This window comes from Halictus rubicundus, chromosome 8 (genome assembly GCF_050948215.1).
Source record: "Halictus rubicundus isolate RS-2024b chromosome 8, iyHalRubi1_principal, whole genome shotgun sequence".
NCBI classification, from domain to species: domain Eukaryota; kingdom Metazoa; phylum Arthropoda; class Insecta; order Hymenoptera; family Halictidae; genus Halictus; species Halictus rubicundus.
Genome location: NC_135156.1, coordinates 7,111,695 through 7,134,145, shown reverse-complemented (window position 1 = coordinate 7,134,145; position 22,451 = coordinate 7,111,695). Strand labels below are relative to the sequence as shown.

At 39.2% G+C, this 22,451-nt stretch overlaps 1 protein-coding gene across 2 annotated transcripts in view; it reads right to left on the bottom strand.

The window, feature by feature from the left end:
- Positions 1–745: 745 nt before the first annotated feature.
- LOC143356453 (uncharacterized) overlaps positions 746–22,451 on the bottom strand; it is a 546,949-nt gene continuing 525,243 nt past the window's right edge. The window contains exons 3-7 of one of the 2 annotated variants that reach the window (XM_076792160.1): positions 20,077–20,197; positions 18,109–18,290; positions 10,794–10,886; positions 1,790–1,881; positions 746–1,279 (exon numbers count right to left, since the gene is read on the bottom strand). In XM_076792160.1, coding sequence (XP_076648275.1) covers positions 1,805–1,881; positions 10,794–10,886; positions 18,109–18,290; positions 20,077–20,197 — 473 coding nt within the window. In that variant the 3' untranslated portion in view covers positions 746–1,279; positions 1,790–1,804. The remainder of the gene's footprint in view (positions 1,280–1,789; positions 1,882–10,793; positions 10,887–18,108; positions 18,291–20,076; positions 20,198–22,451) is intronic. The other variant, XM_076792161.1, reaches the window with a different exon arrangement.

The following is a 22,451-nucleotide window of genomic DNA, read 5'->3' as shown; positions in this document are numbered from 1 at the left end:
CCTGTGGTATTTTTCCAAAAATTTGCCACCCTGGGCTATAGCTCCTACAGCCCCCTCCCCTAAATCCGCCATTGGCCACCTCCTTCTTCTTCTAGAGAAGCAACAGTGAAGCGAAATCGTCGAAACGACAGATTCCTAATAAAAAGGCACCGCATTAATTGCTACACCACAACAGTAATTACAAACGCGTTCGCAATCCATTAGAACCCTTATCGTTCAGATAAAGTGGAAAAGATAAGGAACGATGGTGATAACACGCAAGCATTCAACGGGTCTCGCGACTGCATTAACATATTTCGCTGTTGTCGCGGAAGGAACCGATGGCCCTTCCGCGCCGAGGAAACGTGCGCAAATCGTTCGCAACTTCATCGCAGACTCTGTACAGTTCGCTAATCCGAGGATGTTCGCGCGATCTTTCTCACTGAACTATTCTGCACAGTAGCGAGCTCTCACGTTTACAGCATATTGTCGCAGCTATTTACACATATTAAAATAATTACACATTCAAGTTACGTATAGTCAATATACATATATATATATATTTATTTATTTATTTATATATATATCTGTATCGGCCACCTTTTTCTTTTACGCGCCCCTTCATTTTATATTTATATACATAATATATCTTGTACCGCTGTGTGTGTTTGCATGTCTGTATGTGCGTGTCTGTGTGTGTATGTGTCGCGTACCGGACGGTCCCCGTACGCGTTCGTATCCGTTTAAACAATATATTATGAATCTGACGTAACACGAAGAGTAACAAACACAGTCTACAATATGACTCGAACTGTATAATATACGATCGAAATATTTTGAACATTATTTACACGCCACTCAGTGATTCATTTATTTATTTATTTGTTTGCTTGTTTGTTCGTCCCGTTTGTTTCCGCGCACCCCCCCCCCTCGAAATCGTTCGATCCCTCGGTCGAGAGAGTTCCTCTAATAATTATCTTTGGTTTTCGATTCACGCCGATGTCGTCATACCCCCCTCCCCCTAAAATCTTGCCACACGATACAAATAACACTCTAAACAGCGCGTATGCATATACAGAGTTACGAGAGACAGGACTTTCTCGTGCGAAACGATGAACATGAAATTAGGCGTCGGCCGAACTTTTGCGATGCCCGGGCTCCTTGGGTTTGTGACAGAACATTCAACGCGGGGATGTGTCGTTTGCCGATTAGTATCTTAGCCAGACGAAAGGTCAAAACTGGTGTCGGCCCTTCCAGCCCGCGTTTGCCAGTCGATTCGAGACTCCGTTCATGCGACGACCTGGAATCAAATATTTTACTATTAGAACACCCGCGCCGGATACAAATTTCTCGTTTCGATTATTCGCGTGTAAAAATTCCAACGTCAACGTCCGGGCTATTGCCAAACAAAAAAAAAAAAAAAACAAATTCTTGTTGCGATTGCAGCGGGAATTTTACGAATTCACGGGCACAACAGTGCCTGTGGTCCATGTGTACGTACCTGGCAGAAAATATTCGGTCAGAATGTTTGCGTGAATTTTAGAAAGGAATAAAATTGTGTTGTGTCCGTTTTATTGAATATTACATAATGCATTGTCGGTCGCTTTGTGGCAGTTCTAACAAAGACAAAACGACAAAGAATGTTTTTGAACGAACGTGAACATTTTCTCGATAAATATTTCTGTACACAATATATTAATTTTCGGAAAATTAAGTTGATCGCAGTTCTACTTAAAAAATGGGGATTATATTCGACGATAATTCAGGATAACGGGGTTAAATAAATTTTCTGAATAAATAATTGACTCACCTAGTGTTCAACGGGTTAATTTAAAATCTTGATAAGTGCCAGATGCAACATCACTAAAGGGACGTTAATCGACACTCGACCGGCGAAGCTTCCTGCAAACATATCACGTATTTCGTTAAAAAAACAATATATAAACATTGACGCTTAGTATTAAAATCGTTTTTAAGTGTATTCCCAAGCTATCCTCTTGACTGTAAAAATTTCTTTGTGATTGCTAGATCCCGTGCATAGCTGTGGACATCATAATGCTGTTATATGCAATGCTTGAAACTAATGATCGAACATGAATAGAAAAATTAGAAACAGAATGTGGTCTTCAGGAATTTAAATGATCACTAAACGGCGGATCTTAAATGCAAATTCTCAGTTTTACACATCATTTCATAGAAAATGAAGTAAGAGAGGATTTTGTTAAGTTAATCAGATTTGTTGCGGTAAAAATAGAAAAAAAGAATGTTATTCATTTTCGCTAATACACACGTTTCTTTGTACTACGGAAATTTGTACGTGTATATGCCACGAATGCATAAAAGACCGCAGTCTAATAATCACGACATGTTCGAGTACGAATTCGAAAGAAGGACGAACTAAATTTGTATAGGCTGACCAAATTATATTTTTGGGTAAAAGAGTCCAGAAATAAATATTTAACAAAATCTATCGCAATATATACAGTGAATTCTCGATATTTGTCAGCAACACGGGTGCCGTGTTATGTTTACACTCCTCGACGCGCGAGGCCTCACGGGGAATACCCCGCGGTAGTGGGGATAATTCCGCGACATTTATCATCCAGGCCTTTACGACATATATAGAGAAATACATATTTTCTGAACTTTGTTAATCAAAAATATAGTTTGTTCAGCTTCTTAAATTGTACCTCGTCCACTTTCGAATTCGCACTATTATTAATTCTTCTCTAAAGTACTAGTGATTATGAAAATTCTTGAGGCGAGTATGCCGCTCCTAAATCTTCTCGGAGAGTACAATTTCAACAAATCTGGCCCATACTCCTCCCGACAGAAACTATTTCGCTTCACCTTCTTAGAGCAACTTCAATCTCTTCCCTCCATCATTAATATCGTCTTCGGTACCCCGGACGGAATCAATTTTTCTCCATCACGGCAACGAAAATTCATGCAGCACTTCCTCGCTCGATTTGTATTGTAATCAATTCTTGTTTCGGGGATCAGCCCGTGTGTAACTTTCCTGAGGGAACTCGAACAACCTATTCTGTATTATCAATACGGCACTGCGGAGGGCCGCGTTCGGAAAACCAATTTGTATTTATCTGCATAAAGAAGAGGGCAGAGGCCCGGGCGTTTTTGTCAACAACCGTGTCACAGTATCGCGATCGATATTAACATGCATTTTGCGTGCGCTATTATTTTCACGGTAATGCCGGGCGACCGTTAATCGATGGGTTCGCCGTCGATAAACACGCCGGTGTGTTCCTCGAGGAAAATATCTGCGCGACGGAGGAAATGATGGCCGCGGATACCATTTTCCTTTACGGGGATCGTTAAGCTTTTGATTACGATCCGACCAAAAAGTTTACGAGATACGAGGACGCTACGATACTTTGTTCGTGACACCATCTCTTCCCCCCCCCCTTCCCCTCCCAACGTTGGTAACGCGGAGCTCCTGCTAATGTAAACTGCATGTTCTTAAATTAGGGGAGTGTGTCCCGCAAACCGGGCCGTTTCACTTTATCTCTTCTTCTCTCACACCCTCTGTCAGCGGGAGTTTCCATTAGCAATAAGAATTAACTCCCGTAGCTCGTGCCTTCTACGGCTAATTACTTTCTTATTTGCGAGCTTCCTTGTTTTTCCTATGGCTTCCACCATTACCTTAGAAAACGTTTTCATTGCGAAAACTTTTTTTCCGTCGCTGCTGGTGCTTGTGCTGCTGGTGGTCGAGTTAATCGTCCACCGGAGAAACGAATTACTGGCCGATTCAAAACATCCGGTCGGTGGACGTAATCGAAAATACTTTCCAGGATATATATTAGGGGTACCGATAAGTAATCAATTATTTGCAAAGAATTTGTTTTGCCTTTAGATCTGCACCGTATTCTTTTACAGTTTATATTGCTCCCTCTGATTATCATCTTTTCAGATCTTTGGAGCATTATTTAAGAAATAAAACATTCACTTCTGTGGAAGATGTAAGGAGGCGCCTTGAGTCATAGTTTGCTTGACGAACCCTGGATTTCTATAAGGAGGGGATTGAATAAATTAAGAAATAAAAACTTGAATGTACTATAAAGTTTGTTTTAGATTTCAAAATAATTGATTACTTATGGATCCCTCTAATATTTTCCGAATGATTTCGAGCGTGCACGGAACCGTTGGGAAAACTTTCTGACCGACTGCTCCGGAAAATTGCGTTAGCGAAAAATATTGCGGAGGGATGTAATTGAAGGACGCGGCGGGTTGAATCTTTTAAATTTTCTTCGCCAGGAGAATCGTTTTTGGGAGCATTTTATTTTCCCAGAAGTTTGTAGCTGGACTTTCGGGAACGTTCCCCTCGAATTCGACAGAGTTATTGCGTTGGGTATGCGTGTGTCTTGGCTCGCGTTTTGTTCGATTCGGAAGTAAATGTTTGAACGTATTAAGAATTGAATATGTAGATCGCGGACTTTATGAGTTTTTTGACACAAAATGTGCAATTTAAAAACAGGGGAGGCGTTAAAGGAATTTAAGAATGCCGATACACTGTCTCAAGATGTCGTAGTGGGGATAATTCCGCGACGTTTATCATCCAGGCCTTGGTGACATATATAGAGAAATGACTGTATTTATTTCTCTTCGTGCTTAAATCTGTTTTCAGTAAACAACTTGATTTTTGTTATATATTTTGATAAACTTTGACGTTTCTGATGATCAGACTGTGGGTTCTCATGCAATTATAAACATTTTGTAAAAAATTTACTTTTTCTTTTAATAATTTTGATGAATTGAAAATACAGTGTTCTTGAATTTTTGTAATATTTTCAAAGTTTCGTCTTTTTATTTCTATTCATTTTTCTTATAAATTCTTCTTATTGTGCTCAGAGTGTAAATTTATTGCGTTGCCATAAATAAAAAATAAATGTTCTCTTTTATCAGCAATAAGTTTCTTAATATTGAATGACATGCAAATTGAATTTGATTTTGTTTATTTGATTTAAATTGTAGCACAATGACCTCGATGTAGAAATATTTATCGATTAACAAACAGTTAGCAGCGTGATTTCATATCGTTCGTATGCGATTGTGTGCACAGACAGCAGCATGACCAAATTGAATACCCTTGATTCCGTATAGTTAGTGGGTATATCCATATGATAATGATCCGTCGACGTTACTACCCGATGCAAACTAGGTCTAACTTCCATGGCTAATTAGTGTACATTGTCAGAAGCATCGTCCAGTTGTGTTAACTTAATAACGAGTATAAATTAACTTTTGAACTTCTTTGTCAGCCGCGCATTTCAGTCGCGAGTTTGTCGTGCTCCATGAAATACTAAAACAGAAAGTTCATAACAATAAGTAATAGACGCGCGCGCGCGCGCGCGGTCCGTTTACTAAATGAACATTTATTATGTGTGGCTGGGAAATTTGTCTGAAGAAATTAGTCCAATTATTAAATGTCCTATTTTCAACAACGTTCCATATGTTTAACGCCAGATCTACCGGATGAGACAAAATTACTTGTTCCTAATTTTGTCTTTTAGAAATATTGAAATTATAAATATGTTTCCACCATAAAATTTTGTAATAAACTTCTCTATCAATTTTCTTGTCATTATAAGGCAACTGGCATACATTGTGCTTGTGTTAGTGCCTGTAGTTCTAGCGTTAATATTTTCTACGGATCTTCTAGTAACCCGGAAAAATGTTAAAATACTAAATTATCTAATATAACACGTTCACAATACTAATATTCATAATTTTTTTAAGTCATCTTCTATTCATGTCATCTATTAATTCTTATCGACAAGAGAACATATTGACAAGAGAACGTATTGTAGTAAACAATTAAGATTTCAAGGTGACCGGTGTTTTCTTTTTAAAAACAGTACTCAAGGTCATGTGAAGGTCCGCACCTCGACTAATATGCCATATTGGTAGAAACGTGAATTTTTTATTAAACCTGTCGAATACAGTTCCAAATATACCGAATCGATTAGGTCGATTGGCGTCGCGTTGTTAAATGGCGTGATTGTAATTGATAAAATAGTGACAAGCATGGTTTATCACAGTCCAGAATGGAGAAAACCAATTGATTGGCGAGTTAATGATGCATTGAAATAGTTTTGTGTTTCTATCGCAGAATCAACTTCGTGCGAAGGATTGTAATTGCTGATCGAATTTGTACGAAATAAAATAGCAGCAAGTGTAGTTTTTTTTCGGGGTGAAACGCGGTTAAAAGTTACTTAACAGGGTTTTTCTTGGCAGCGGAAGCGTCGGTACGCTTCCCAGGATCCAGCGACTGAACGGGGCTCGGATACCGTAATCCCCGGACAATAAAAGTTCCGTAAGAATTCGCCCCTTTCCTTTTTTCGCGCTCGGGTTCCGCGGTATTACAAAATTTCGCGCCGGCAGAAAGTTACGTGCCGGTTCCCTTTGACGCAAGCCCGGGAACTTTAACGCATTCTCCGCGATATGGATCGGCAAAGTGCTCGATAGCATATCACCGTAGGAAATTCGCGCAAGAGTGTGTAAGAGGAGAACGTATTAACGCAACCTCAACTTCGGCTATTTATTAGCGTAGCGCAGTAATGCCGGTTGATGAGCTTCAAGAGGAAACGCTGCGCTTCCCTTCATCCCCTCGAACTATATAGAACTTATGCTGTTACTGCTGGTTTATTAACCTTCAGCGATGCTCGATTTACTTTAAAGTGTTCGGATTAGTCTACGTTATTCGCATTCTTCAGATTTTCCTAATTAACAGCCCCCCCCCCCACTCCCTCCACATGTCTAACAATTAACGCCAGAATTTCTTGATTCTCAAGTAAAAATTATAAGACCGATCGGAAAATACTAGGATCAGTCGTTTACGTCCATCAAGCAGATCTTGTGTTCACAAATTAATAATTTGGTTAACAAATTTCATTATTCAAGTGGAGTGACCGTACTGCAATTAAATACATTGGTGAATGTTGCGAAACGGAGCAATTAACCAGTTAGCTGTTATTGACGAGTATACTCGGCATGAGGAAATGACAGTATTTTGTGCTATGACGTCACGAAGACATGCTAATATTTTGTGTTATGACGAGTATACTCGTCACGAAGAAATTGCAATATTTTGTGTCATGACGAGTATACTCGTCACGAAGAAATTGCAATATTGTGTTACGACGAGTATACTCGTCACGAAGAAATTGCAATATTGTGTTACGACGAGTATACTCGTCACGAAGAAATGGCAATATTTTGTGTCATGACGAGTATACTCGTCACGAAGAAATTGCAATATTTTGTGTCATGACGAGTATACTCGTCACGAAGAAATTGCAATATTGTGTTACGACGAGTATACTCGTCACGAAGAAATTGCAATATTTTGTGTTATGACGAGTATACTCGTCACGAAGAAATTGCAATATTGTGTTACGACGAGTATACTCGTCACGAAGAAATTGCAATATTGTGTTACGACGAGTATACTCGTCACGAAGAAATTGCAATATTGTGTTACGACGAGTATACTCGTCACGAAGAAATGGCAATGTTTTGTGTCATGACGAGTATACTCGTCAAAACAGCCAACTGGTTAAGTATTGCCACGCAATTTAGGTACACATTTTTCAAAGAGGTCGCTACAGCTAAACAGAACCGAAGAGTTAAATAAATTTAAGAATCATCTAATCTAGAAAGCATAAAGAAATGTAGAAAAATTATTAAAATATTAGGAACACAAGTGGTATTTATTCAAACGATTTTCTTTTGGAACTTTCGCCAGTGACTGATATATTGTTGAACGATATCTCAATGTTTCGTCGGTACATTATTCTATGTGTTTAATAGTTTTAATGAAAAATTAAGAGAAAATTTATTGGAGCCACTTATAAATGTCGAATAGAGCCAAGTAAAATTTTGTGTACAGTTGCGTACGATTTCCTTTTCGTTAAATATATATATAGGAAAATAGTGGTTCGACAGAGCACCGTTCGAGAAACGAAGAAAGAAGTTGGTGATTACACGAAAAATCGCTGACTTCTTTTTGCCGGAGCAGCGTGAAAGGAAATAAGACTTCTGCCGAGGAAATGAGGAATGCAACATAGGCAATATTGCATCATGAAAAATCGATTGGCGAAGTGGATTTCAGGTGATTCGTTTATAATATCAGCCATGGAACTCGAATATCCCGTTTTTAAAGTACTTCGTTAGGACCGAGTTGCCTGGTCGTTGCAGACGCTATAAATTCCGTGGAAAATGTGGCAGAAACAGTGGTTCAATAACAATTCGTTCGTCCCAGTTGCTCGAGGCACACGATGACAAACGAATTCAAATCCTTCACACCTCAGAAAATCGATAAATACTATAACATAACTTCTTCGACAATTAAACCGTGAACTTTATGCATCTATAGACTGTAGAGGTTAACTAATCTTTGTAACACCGATTACGCAAACAGAGATTTGCATAAACCTCGTCTCCGCTCTCTAATACTACCACACCGACATTATAAATTCCAATATAATCCGATAAGTTTATCATTTTGTACTATCTTGTTAGCTGATCGGTAAACACTGCTAATTACGGGTAAATAATCGTCGAGATTTTTCAACGGCCAAATGACATCGTTTAATCAATGAGGAGATTATTCTCGGGCACTAAGGCGAATTCTCGGCACGTTTATTCGATGATTGTTTGTATCTCATTTCTCTGAAAGCCGTTAGCGTTTCTACGGAGCTCATTTGCCGCGTGTAGATTCCTACAAACATTAATCCTGGTCGAATATTTATGAAGAAACGTAGTTTAATTACGCGCCCTGCCGAGTGAACCGGCTCTTGTTTATTTATTTACTAAGTTTAGAATTGTGCCGCGCGTTACGTGTCACACGGCGCGCAAATTAATTCACCGGCGTAACTGACATAATTAGCGCACGACTGTTTTAATTGTCAATACAAAACGTGAGCGTTAATCGCGAAGGAAAGCGTGTCACGCATGTTATCGATGTTCAGCGGGCTTGGAGTTCGGAAACTATAGTTCGAGAAAGGATCGGATTGGTCGGCGATTATAACGGAACAATAGGAGGCTGTGCTCGATCTTTCTAAATAAACGAAATTATCGAATTGTTCCGCCTCTCACTCACGAAAATTAAGAAAATTCTTTCACAGTTTCTATTTTTCAAGGCATGAGATAAATTCTGGTTTTGCGAAAAGTCTTTGTAAAATCGTGTAAGATTCATTATTGTCTTCTTGACAAAAATTGTAGTCAATTAAAAGTAACGTTACTCAAAATAAACCAAGTGTTACCTTACGCTCTTCCACGTTTAAAGTGGAGATAAAGTTGCCTCTAAACGAGAATAATTATTTGTCCCTTCACCCTGCACGAGTCACGTGTAATTAGAAATACAGAACGGAGATAAAATCGGAGATGCAAGCAGTGAAACCTGGAAAAGTATTCATGATCGCACCTATGACTATTCTAACATTGTCAGAGCGTTATTGGAGCAGCGTTTGGTGCCTCAGAACAGGTGTCAAAGTGCAATTAAAGTGCAAAAAACACGATGCTAAAGGTAAGCTCGAAATGTGGTTAGAAGCGAACGACTTTTCACCCTGAAATGAAGTTCACGTGTACGAGCATTCGCTGGCCATTTTGGGAAATGATTTTTTAACACTGAACCTATCACGGCCGGTCAAAATGACCGGTTCCAGATTTTCTACTTTACAATTACTGAAATTATTAAACTGCTTTCGCTGGAAATAATTGAATAAATATATTTAGCAGAATACACAGTGGGTTCTCGATATATGTCGCGGGTCTTGCCAGCGTCCTGTATCGTCCAGGAGACATACACGAGTTATGTTTACACTCCTCGGCGTCGCCTCATAGGGAATACCCCGCGGTAGTGGGGATAATTCCGCGACAAGTATCATAGAGGTCTTGGCGACATATATAGAGAAATCACTGTAAATTCAATCTCGTCATTTTCATTATACAACATGTTTTAGTTACTTTTAAAGCTCGGTAGGTTTAGCGTTAAATCGTCGTGAGTTTAACATCAGAAGGAATTGTTAGCGTAAAATTTCGCGGGAAATCTTTTCAAATTAGCACAGTTGAGGATTTTTTCGAGAACGGGAACACTTGGAATACTTTTTGGATCGCCCGGTAATTAATCCAATGCTATATAAATGTTTGACAAATGGTGGACAGATGAGACGGAAGTTGGTCTTTTAAAAGAGCAGGAGCGGTGACCTATTGTCGGGCGTAATCTTACAGAAATTCTGATCGTCCCCGGCGCTCTTTCATCGGGCGAAGTTTCGTCGAGTCGGCATTGTTCCGATATTCTAAAACATTTTCCAATAAAACCGTCGCCGCAAAACGAATCTAACATTGAGGCACAGTGACTCCGGGGCAGGATGCGCCATTCATCCCGTTTCCCGGTTGCCTCGAACATCCCCCTCGGCCGTCTTGCTCAGGAAAGTATAATCCTTTCAGCGAATACACGTGAATTTCCCTCAGCGAAGTCGTTCGGCTCGAACAAGTGGGAGGGGATGGGGGTGGGGGTAGGGGTAGGGGTAGAAGACAGAAAAACGTATCGTTCGTGGTGTGCTCTTTGTCAGCGCGTCCTTCGGATTCTTTGCTAAGAAACGATGGCCCCAGGGTACTAAAGCGATTTTCAGGCGTTACGAGCAAATTCGAGCGGTGGAATGCTTGGGAATTGGAATTCTCGCACGCAAGAAAGACAACACTATCGATCTTGTCAAAGTTTCCAAATCTCATGAACGATGGTGGCTTATGGTGGTGATGCCGTGAATAGACGAGGAGAAATTTACAAGCCTTACCACCACCATTGCCAGGCTCTGAGTTGTCTAGCGCTTGGTTCTCCATTATGTGCAGCAGCTTCGTTGTAGCAGTTGAAGTGGTAGTAGGCGGTCCTGCACAACAAACACCACATGTCGCGTCCATCAAGTAGTAAGCATAGATGTTTCTACGGACTGGTTAACAGTGTTAAACAATTCAGTTCATACATTCTCGCTTGGTCAAACACGGTATCGACGATCTTGTTAATCGTTATCACGAACAGCTACGCTACAGACCCAACATGTTTTATTTTTTTCGAACTATCCAATTTTTTTTTAAATTGGTGTTACTGTTCCTGGATTTATGGTTCGCGTTGTCGTAGGGTCAGACCAGAGGGGTGTTGGAAAATTAAAGAAAAAAATAAAGAAATACGTGCAACACTTGAAATATAATTACGTAACATATATTAAACATAGAAAAAAAATAATAAAGTAGGACAAGTCGACAGTTTTGAAAAATGCGAATTATTATCTAGTGTGAAATTTATCTAACGATCGATGTCAGTTGTTACGAGGGTAGTATTAACAATATTCATTTTATTATTAACTGTAATAGGTCCCATAGGCAGCACATGAATTTGCTTTTCTAAATGTTCAATTGCAACTTGACAATATTTTGAATGTGTTACAATTTTATTCGATTACGTCGTAATGCAGTGCGAATGAATATATACCTGTTGGTTTCACAGTAAACAAAAATGAATATTATGCTGGAGAATTGGAAAATAGATTTTAGAATCGTTATTGAATTAACGTACAATCTAAGAAATAGTATGACACATTGTTAGTATGTTTATTCTGTAAGTATATGAACGGAAAACCGGAAGTGCTGCTTAATCGAAAGTACATAAACGGATATTGGAAATTTCACACGAGTTTCTTTTGTAATTCTGCCAACTGGGAGCACAAAACCGTGGAATTACTAGTGCTACTACAGAGATGTATAATTATTGCTATTTCCTAACCGCGATGCTACAAATTAGACCATTTATTTGACATTCGGATTATTAGTAACAAACATAATAAGGGAACGAAGAAGAACGTCAAATAAACCAGGAAATTTTTCAGAACACATTCGACGTTTGCATGCCTTCGAATATTATTAATTGCAATTATCCCTATCGCGCATCGCACGTTCGTTAATGCGAGAACACAAAAGTGGGACGAATAAATAAAACGCAAAGCAACAGGAGTTTGTTTACACGTGAACCGTTTAATGTGAAAATATTTTATGTACTTTATGTTACTTTCACACGGTTTATAGATACTTTTCTAAACGTAAATTACAACGCGTTTCAAGAACGGTCGATCAATCTAACATTTCAATTAGTCGTGATTTTAACGCGGAAATATTTTTTTCTCCGGAAATTCTCTGCAGCGAGGTAATTAATCTCTGGTGGTTCGGCTCGCATTAAATGAGCGCTATATTATGCTACATAATGCAGCAAGAACTTCTGGGAGTCCCTTAATTTTATTATACTAGTTCTGTGACAACTGAGAGAGGTAGAGAGATAATCGCGCATGGGAATGAAGTCTTAGGGAGTTGCTCGCCGGGAGCTGCGACAGACCGAGTTCTCAACGATTTCGACGATTTGAAAAATAAATTTCTTAATCGCGATACATTTGAAGCTAGGCTTACGGACCACATTCCACATTATTTTGTAAAAATAACAAGAATTTATCTATCGAAATTTTTAGCTATTCCTTTTTATAGTATATATACCCAAAGAAATAAATTTGTTGAATAATTTCTCATGGATGCATTTTGACAATCTCGGTAATTGTAAATTAAAAATAAACCTAGTGTTAACAAGAGATTCAGAAGATTTAATTTCGTTCGATATGCCACTTTCTACTTGTTTCTGCACGAAAAATTTATACCGTCTCCGAATTATTATACTGAAAGGTATCTGAGAAAATTAATAGAGAATTTTAGAAAGGTCCTGGTATGATACAGTGAATTCTCGATACATGTCAACGTGACGTATGTATATGTCAACGACGATATATGTGACATTGATCATCCAGGCCTTGGCGACATATATACCGAAATCACTGTACTTTGTAATCCGAGCAAGCACACTGTACCACTTAAGGGTTAAGGTCCCCCCTCTCTCATTCGAATAAACGAAAGAGTGACGCGCACAAAAGGACTTCAAAATCAAGGGACTCAAAGGGGCGAATTTTTAGGTCGCTCGTTTCGGGCGAATCGTTCGCGTGAAGCGTAATTGTGGCACAGAACCGGGAGCCGCGCGGGATTGGTTCGTCAGTGGGCGTTTGCTTACACCTGTTCCACTCGGCCGTTCTCCTTCAGTGGAACGTATCAGTAATAACCCCGGCCCTCGAAAGTCACCGAAACGGATCGCGATGCTCGTCACGTGCTCGAGTGTCGAACAGACGGGTGCAAATTGGTAAACACGTGGGTCGGCTGCGCTAACGAAGGATCCTTTCCCTGAAACCGTCAAGACGGTTCACTCTCTCGTCGGTCGAATTCCTATTCGATATATTAGGGGTACCCATAAGTAATCAATTATTTGCAAAGAATTTGTTTTGCCTTTAGTTCTGTACCGATCGTTGAACAGGAAACACGTATTCTTTCGGTAAAGCGGCCTGTCTTCAAAATATTCTAAAAAGTATAATTTTTTTACAACCCTGTAATATCCGAGGATCATATTCGTCATTGCATACTTTTTCATTTTCATGCGGGATTTAATGCAACGGTAACAACAAAGAAAATTTGCGATGTTTATGGAGATCTATTGAAGGTCGACAAGTGCCAACGTTGCCTTGGCTATTGCTCCCACTGACTATCGTCTTTTCAGATCTCTGGAGCATTATTTAAGAAATAAAACATTCGCTTCTGTAGAAGGTGTAAGGAGGCACCTTGAGTCACCTTGAGTGTAAAGAGGTGGATTGAAAATTTGCTGAAAAGATGGCAAACTGTCCTCGATAATGATGGAGATTATATAATAAATTAAGAAATAAAAACTTGAATTTACTACGAAGTTTGTTTTAGATTTCAAAATAATTGATTACTTATGGGTGCCCCTAATATGTCTCTATCCTGCTTACTACTGCTTGTTTTTTTTTTTTCAACCGAATCCTACGAAACGAGAAAGATTTAGGTTCGCAAAGAAGAAAATTAGATGATAATAGGCGGGGGGCGTGCTGGCTGGAAGTACAAGCGATTCAACTCGTTCCCTCCTACCTCCCATCCCACCCTTCCCATGTAATTTAGTCCTTTTCGTTCGGGCGCGGACCACCGCAGGCCGCTGCAACCGGATGAGCTGAAAACCCTTCTTTGACCAAGATGATAACGAGGCAAGAGGAAGGACGTGGCCTGCTACAAGTTTCACCGCGGAATACTCGGCCGTCTGTGAGTAAACGCGATGCAAACGCCAAGTCCTGTCGACGCCCGCTACTTGACCCTTCGGCGTGAACGCGAACAGCCTCTTAGGGACTTTGCTCTTTGAACCAAACTCTCTCCCGGCCGCTGGAATGTCATCTTACGGGCATGGGGAGGGGGATGAAACGCCGCCCAGGATAATGGAACACGTATAATAAACCGAAACGCTGTGCTCTGGATTCAGATGATCCGGGGGATTGCCGTTGCCGGCGCGACGCGAGAATCACTCCCGATGAACCAGGCGAGACTTTTGCGCTGCGGTTTCGTGGGAGAAATGCAAATCGTGTATCGTATTCGTGTCGGAGGAGGACTCCGAGTGTGCATCGTTCGGTTCTAACGCGAATCTGACTTGTTTTCTCTTTTTAATACACTGGCTTCGCAGTATTCGTTACAGATATCTTTGTTACCGACAATATACCTTGTGTTCACTTTACCACTAGCCAGCGTTTGTTTCTGCAAGTAATAAATACTGGGAAGAAATATGGAACAGGAAGAAGTAACACTGTTTTCTGCGAGCAACGTTTTGTATTATTTTTTTTTTACAAATGAAGGTGACCTTCAATTTTTTGAACGGTACGCTATAGATTCTTTTATATCATGTAACACTTGTGTAATATAAGCTACGTGTAAGAATATTGTACTTGAAAAATAAACCACTTGGTTTAAAGCAATAATAAATAAATAAATATGAAAGAGTATGCCAAGACAAATTTACTCGACGAAATGATCTTTTCTAGATCCTGCAAGATCAGATGTGGAAGAAATATTTTAAATTTGTGCAAGAATAATAGTCACCAAATTTTTCGTGCGTCATAAATATGTTTTTTTCTCTCTATAAAGTATACAAAGAACAAATGTTTCGAGAAAGGAACGAGAAAAAACGATGTCTAATCGATAATTGGCAATTTCTGTCGACATCTCCATTGTTCAAATTATACGAGAAAATGCTCCGTTGTTTTGTTATGCCACTTGACACTTTTAATAATTTTCAAATAACGATGGAAAGTTTTTAAAAAATTTTTCCATCGATTCTTCTGTCAAAATTGTCTAATATATTATTTTCCGTTTGTGATGAACGCTCAAATAATTGTTCCGCCAAACATATTCATAGTTTCGTTGACATAATTGCTCGAATAAATCTCGGAATATTTTCGATATTATTCTGACAGTTTTCTTGTATTTCTGGCACCGGTATCATTTTTTCAAACAGTTGTTTATTGGTTATTGCCGCTAATTCGATTCCTCGTTTCAATAATTCCCATCGATTTTCTGTCAGATTCGTATCAGGCGAGTTTCTGGCTCACGGTAAAGCTAGAATTTCTTTAAAAAATGCAGACAGATCGTGCAACGAACGAAAGAAAGCGCATCCGGTACTATTATCAATTCTACCATCTGTCCACACTAATTTGATTAACCAAAAGCAAACAACTGCATTTCACGAGTATTATCATCAAAGAAACATACGTTTCAGAATTTCTCTGTGACCAAGTTAACCTCTTAACTTAATGATCATTTTGTAAAAGTGTGTATGATACCCGAGTATTCTCGGTCTTTTCAGTTAAGAGGTTAAAAACACGTTTGAATATTCTTACCACTAGAAAGTCGTCTTCCGTTATAAAACTGTTCCTCCACTTTGGAAACAAAATACCGACTAAACGAAAATACAACCACTACACGTTTCGCGATACGAGGCAACGAACAAATCGTCACAGTTCCTCCGTCGAAACTCACTCGAAAAAATCCGCAGCGACTCGTTACGTTCGCAAATTCCCCGATTGACGGCGACAGGTTCAACCGAAAGAACTTCCCCGGCGGGAAAAACGTCGAGCCATAATGCGACTCTTTGGATATCACAATGCTCACCGGGGATCGATATTTATGTGGCCACCAGAGGGGTTTTCCGATCCAATAAATTTGATCAAATTCAATGTTGTGTTCCGCGTACCGTGTAATTTTCTCCCGTTTTCGCCCGGCGCGAAACGTTAGAGGTCAGCAGGCGGAGGCGGCCAGCGAGTTTTGTTCGTTCTGTTTTCTCGTTTTACTTTATTAAATGTCCTGAAAAGCTTTCGTTCGGCCGAAACCAAACAAATCCTGGACGGAAGTCCGTTTCATCGCGTTGCAATATTTCCCTCACGGAAGCGGAAACGCGGAAGAGCGCGACGTTTTCCGGACGCGTATCTCCGCGTCCCACGAAAGATAGACCCCCTCGCGCGCGCGCGTGCGCCAAAAAAGAAAAAAGAAAAAAGAAACACGTATATTGCCACAGAGCCACGTACATTCGCGCACGACGCCGCGCACACGAACACACCGGGAAGAGAGTGTTTTATTTAGCGAGCCAAAGGAAGATATCGCTTCGGACACGACGGCGACCGACCCGTGTCCTGCGTGAAACGGATATGCGCGCGTTCAGACGTGGATACACGCTTTCGTACAGACAGAAAGAGAGAGAGAGAGAGAGAGACACACACACACAAACGCACAAACACGTAACACACGAGCCTCCTGTGCACGCGTCACAATCTGAATTTACTAACAGTCGATGCCGTTTAATTTGTTATTGACATGCCTTGTTTATACGCACTGAAAACCTGTACACGTAGAAGAGAACATTACACACTGGAACGGGGAAGCAATCCAATGGCCAGTCCGCAACAATGATATTTTAAGCACTCTCGAGATTAAAAGACGGTGTGTTCCGGTGTTATTGACATTGAAAACCGTCGACATTATTGAATAGAAAACGACGTTACCCTCTCTATTCCGCGCGTCACTGATCGGTACTCCTTCGCCGCTTTCTTTCTTTCTTTCTTTGTTTTCTGTCCATTCTGCGGGAGATTTCCAAAAAAAAAGAAAAAAAATAATCGACGGCGAAAAGCGTGGTTGTTACTTCTCGGAAAAGTCCGAGAACACAGTTTAATTTTCTTGGACTGTATAATATAAATAAATCTACGAATTTTTTTGTACAAAAGATCCTTATAAAGTTTACCCTCGTTCGATAAAAACTGTCCGATCGAATCGGGTAAATTTTTTGTTTTCGAGCTTATCCGAAAAAATTGCGATTACACGAATGAAAGCATAAAATTGTACAGTTTTACTATTCAGCTAAAAAAAAAGGACATTTAGAGCGATTTTGTAATACAGTGTTTACTCGATTCGTGTCCAAAACGCGGGTCTAGCCGGGGACATATATCGGCCAGGAGATACTATTCTTGGATCCACGCTGGACGTAGAAAAGGACTCGGTTCTTGGGGATAGTTCTGTGACTTTTATCGGCTAGGCATTTGGGACATATATAGAGTAAACACTGTACATTTAGGAGATCGATGTGTAACCCTTAGCACTCGAATGGCGTCTGTAAGGCGTCGCTAAAAATTGCTGTATCATTATTCAAAATATTTTTTAGATTATTAAATTTGTTTGTGTTCAACAAATTACTGAACATTTCAGTATAGTACGAGTAAATTGCACCATTTTCGTATGTAAAACGTGAAAAGAAAAATATGTAGAAGGGAAATATTCTAGATCGGAATAAACGTTTCGTTTTGGAGTTAAAATAGTTTCGAGTGCGAAGGGTTAAAATATTGTTGAACAATGTAATAAACGGGCGCACCCGAAACTCCCCGAGCTCAATCAGAGTGAGAGACACTCGGTGCACCTTGCTCGTAAGTATAAAGTTAATGTCGATGGGCGTAGGGCTTGCCAGATATCGTTTTAATGAGTGGCGACCCGTTTTTCGTGTTGCCCCCTCCCCTCCTTACCCCAACCCCCCCTTTTCATCGCGTTGAATATTGAACGCAGAACACTTCCGGCTCTACCCGGAGAGAAAGATAGGGGCTTACAAGAGATAGAGAGAAAGATAGATAGGATAGATTAAAATAACGTTATACTAACCGGGATAGTAGAGGGTTTCGTGGGAAGCGCTGTAGTTCGCCTTCGGTATACCGAGCAAGCATTTGACAATCGCTGCTTCCGGTAAATCTTCGTCCAGTAAGGCCGTTCGTGATAAGATATCGTACAGTCCATCGTTACGCATCGTAACGGTGGGCTTCGCTGTTTGCTTTTCCGGAACACCCCTGCAATGGAAGCGACGTTTGCAAAATTATCACGGCCGCGTTAAAGAGGAAACATCATGCGATACAGGCTGTTCCGCCCTGAAACAGGGGACATGCGATTCTCTCCTTTAACCATCGCGACGCCAACCGTTCGAGTAATCGTGCGGATGACAATGCTCGGATCCACTCTGACCGTGGCATTTTCACCATGGCCTCTACAGGGTGTTTCGCAAAGTGGTTCCGAAGAGCGGAGAGAGTCCACGCGGTAAAAAAAAAGAAAAAATAAATAAAATCGAAAAAGCAGGATGAAATTTTCTAGCTCGTTCCCTTTCGGAATTGAATTTTTCATTTACTGTAAAGCACAAGAATATCGGCGGTGTGTATGGTATCAATTTTCTAAGTCGATTTTCTTGGTAACAGCAACAATTTTAATTAATTAAATTTCGCTCCAGTTCCGTTTAAATATCCACTTCGATGGAGAAGCTTATTGAAAAATTTTATCATGGAAACATATTTATAAATTCAACATTTCTGAAAGAAAAAATTAGGAGCAATTCATTTTGACATTTTGCGGTAGTTCTAGTGTTCAATTTGCGTGTTTAAATCGTGCATCGGGAATTTGCAAATTTAGTTTTTCTACTAGCTCGTCTCTTTTCGGAAGTATTGAACTTTTTACAGTAAATGTAACGAAGTGAACTTTAATAAAGTATTATGTCGTAACAATTTTGTTCCTAATATTTGCTTTTTTTTTGTACTAAATTGTCAATAAAAAAGCGCAGGTATTACGAATTGTGTGTACCATAGCAAATGTATAATAATAGTAGCGTCTTTTTCGAACGAAATTCGGTATCGCGATTTTGCACGCTTGTCCGGTGGTTTAGAGGTGTTGGTAATTGTGTAAAACAATAATAATAATATTTATTCACTGCGGTTTAATCTTTGCTACGCCGCTGTCCACGCATTGTGTTTCTGGTTTTATTATTACAGATAACAGCTCTGCGGAACAGTTTCACAGGATTCGTTGTTATCGCTGAGAAGTTCCCGGTGCTAAAATCGGACGACTTTTGTCCGTGTTTTCGCCAGTGGCGCATACAATTGATATTTGCTAGATATTACGCGATACGAAACCGTAATGCCAGACAACAAAACATACGTAACGCTTCAGAGTGTGTACGTTAAACAATAATTACTTAAATCTGGTAACATCTGCAAAATTGTACACGTACGCGGTTCGAAATACATTGTTTCGCCATAGGTTTCGTATAAAAACATTTCTATTCTCGTGACATACTAATTAACATTTTATTTTCTGTAATCTGAATCGAATTTTCACATTTAAAATTTTTTTAAATTTTGCTTTAATTCAGGAGGATATAATTGTGCTAACACTTTATCGGTAGACGGCGGATTTTCGTGCGAAATCAAAATTTTAGAAATGGAATTTTAAGTGAACAGTTCTCTTAAATTATTCGAATGCTTTTACAATTTCGTTTCGTCCGTAAGCGCATAAAATCCGCAGTCTATTTATTATACTATGCATATAGTTTATAAAAAACTGTCAATGATCTTTTATTTGAAAATAAAATGTAGAATTTCTATGGGTCTAAAAGGTTTTAGTTTTTTCAAAAAAATTTAGAAGGGGTTAGTTTGATTGTCAGAATGCTTGCATGTGATTGCAAATTTTGTAATCGAGTTATATATTGGTTAACAAATGAACGAAGGTCCAGGTGTACCAAGATTTCAAAAATATCAGAAAATTGGATAGTTTAGCCTAGTATAGTGGTTGAGAGGTTGGAGAAGTACTTACTCGACGGATATATCCAGGGTGGGTTCTGGATATAGTCCTTCTGCTATGCACGTTATCTCGACTCCATCCTTATCGTCAATGGTTTTCTTTCTATGTACAAGTTCGAAATTCTTCTCGGTCGCTGGAAAAGAAAAAACGATATTTATATAACGGAGACATTGGACGGCTCTGACTTCAATCGTCCTTAAAGAAGCACAAACTAATTCTACTGATCATCGCATGACTCAATATAAATATCCTTACGAAACTACAAAACGGTCCCCACCAATGAAAAATTTTATTCCAGGTAATATCTCATTTATTCTTTCATTTCCATTCGATAATAAAAAAAAGCGGTTACCCATTCAATATTTTATAAAAATAAAGCAGGAAACTTTTCAATCTGATTATATTAGACTGCGGATCTTTATCCAAAATAAAAAATATTTGCATTGATTGCAAGACACAGGAGCGAAATAAAAATGTCTTCTTCCTTCTAATTATTTTATTAAGCTAAAGCCAATGCGCTGGTGCCCTGAAATCTTTTTAATATCTCCACTGCTTTAAATTGTGCTTACCCATTTTTGTCATAAATGCATAAAATCCGCAGTCTGCTAATTACTCGCAGACTCGTAGAATACGATTCACTTATCTGTCAGAATTTTAAATTCCTTAGCAAAGAACTGCTCCCTCCAAGGAATGTAAATCACCGTGTTCAATAATTAACTTTAAAAAACGATTTTCTCGTGCAGCGAAAAATGAACATAGAAAAATGAAAACTGATCCAAAGTTACGAAAGTAAAAAATGATTTTAATGAAATTTAGTTTCGTTAAATGTTTATAGAGTTGCAGATTTCGAGATTAAGAAGATTTCGTTGGCCGATGTTGAAATCCGTTCTTTTTTCTCTCTGTCCGTTGTGTCGCTGCTTTATTTTTCACTTTCAATCCGCCGTGTTTTATTTGTCTTTCCCGCAGCAGGCTTATTGGCATAAGACAAATTGGCGAATACATTCGAGTGCAGCCAGCACGGGCGATAAAGCTTAATGTCCGACAATGATTTCCGGACTGTTCGGTCGGTTCGAACGTATTCGAACGCGGGCAAGCTACGACGCTATTTTTGTAAAAGCAACTGTGAAATTTTATTCATTGCGGCCGCCGAATTTACACGCCGTAGACAACACTCTATTTTATTGCAATTTTTATTTGCATTTGTTTTACTTCGGAGCATACAGGACGTTTCAATGGCGCGGATAATCGAATAACTGTGCGTGATGCATTCGCGCTAAAAATCGTGGAGAAAAAAAAATCTCCATTCACAATGTACATAAAAAATTGGGCAAGCCTCCATTGCTTCGCTTCTTCCCATTCGTTTCGCGAGTTCTACGAATAAATTAATTTCGTTCTCGGAGACCTAACGATTTTCAATGTTAGAAAGAAAAAAGAGGTTGTATTTTTAAAAGGAATTTTCGAGAAGATCGTGGTTTGTAAGACGAATCGTTACTGTTTATTTTCGTATATTTTCGAGAACTACCTGTTTGTTTTCGGAAAAGCAAGAAAAATAATATTGGAAATGCCGTGAAACAGAACGATACCGAACTAAAAGCGTACACAAATGTAACTGCCGATATTTTTTGCGCCGGTTCCCTTCGAGGAAACTCTGTGACATGCACGTTCCATTAGCTCTAAATCGAATCCTTCGGCCGCACCTGCTCCTTTTTTCCGCATCTCGCGTTTACGGTCAATTCTAATTTAAACCGTATATTTTTTCCCAGCAATTTCGCATCTCTGTTCGCGATGAAAACTCAAATCGCATCGTAGAAAAAGAACGGCCCGCAACCTCTCTCGCGGAGCAACAAATTGTACGACAAACTCGGAGAAAGACAAAATCTTTCTTAACACTAAACCTACCAAGCACAAAACATGTAAAAATGAAACGTCTTATAGAAGGGAGAAGATTGAATTTACTTGAACTTTGTACGATTTTCATTATAATATGTGTATAAACAAAGAAGTCAATTCAGTGATTGCCCCATTTTGACCGTGGTAGGTTTAGTGTTAAAATTTACGTATACATTCAGTGTCATTTTCAACTGTGTCTATTTTTCTTGGATCGTGTTTAACGATAGTTTTACGGGACACTAAAAACGACATTACTTTATAAAACTAACAAGAACGTGCTACTCACATTTTTAGCCATATTTATAAAACAATATATACCCAAAGAAATAAATTTGCTAAATAATTTCTCATGTGTGATGCGTCCTTAGAATATTAATAATTTTGACTTAAAAATATTATTAGAACTCGCCATTTTGACCGGTCCCGTGAACCTAGTGTTAACTCTTTGTATTCCGAAGTGCGTCCATTTTGAGCACTTAAATTGTTCACACAATACT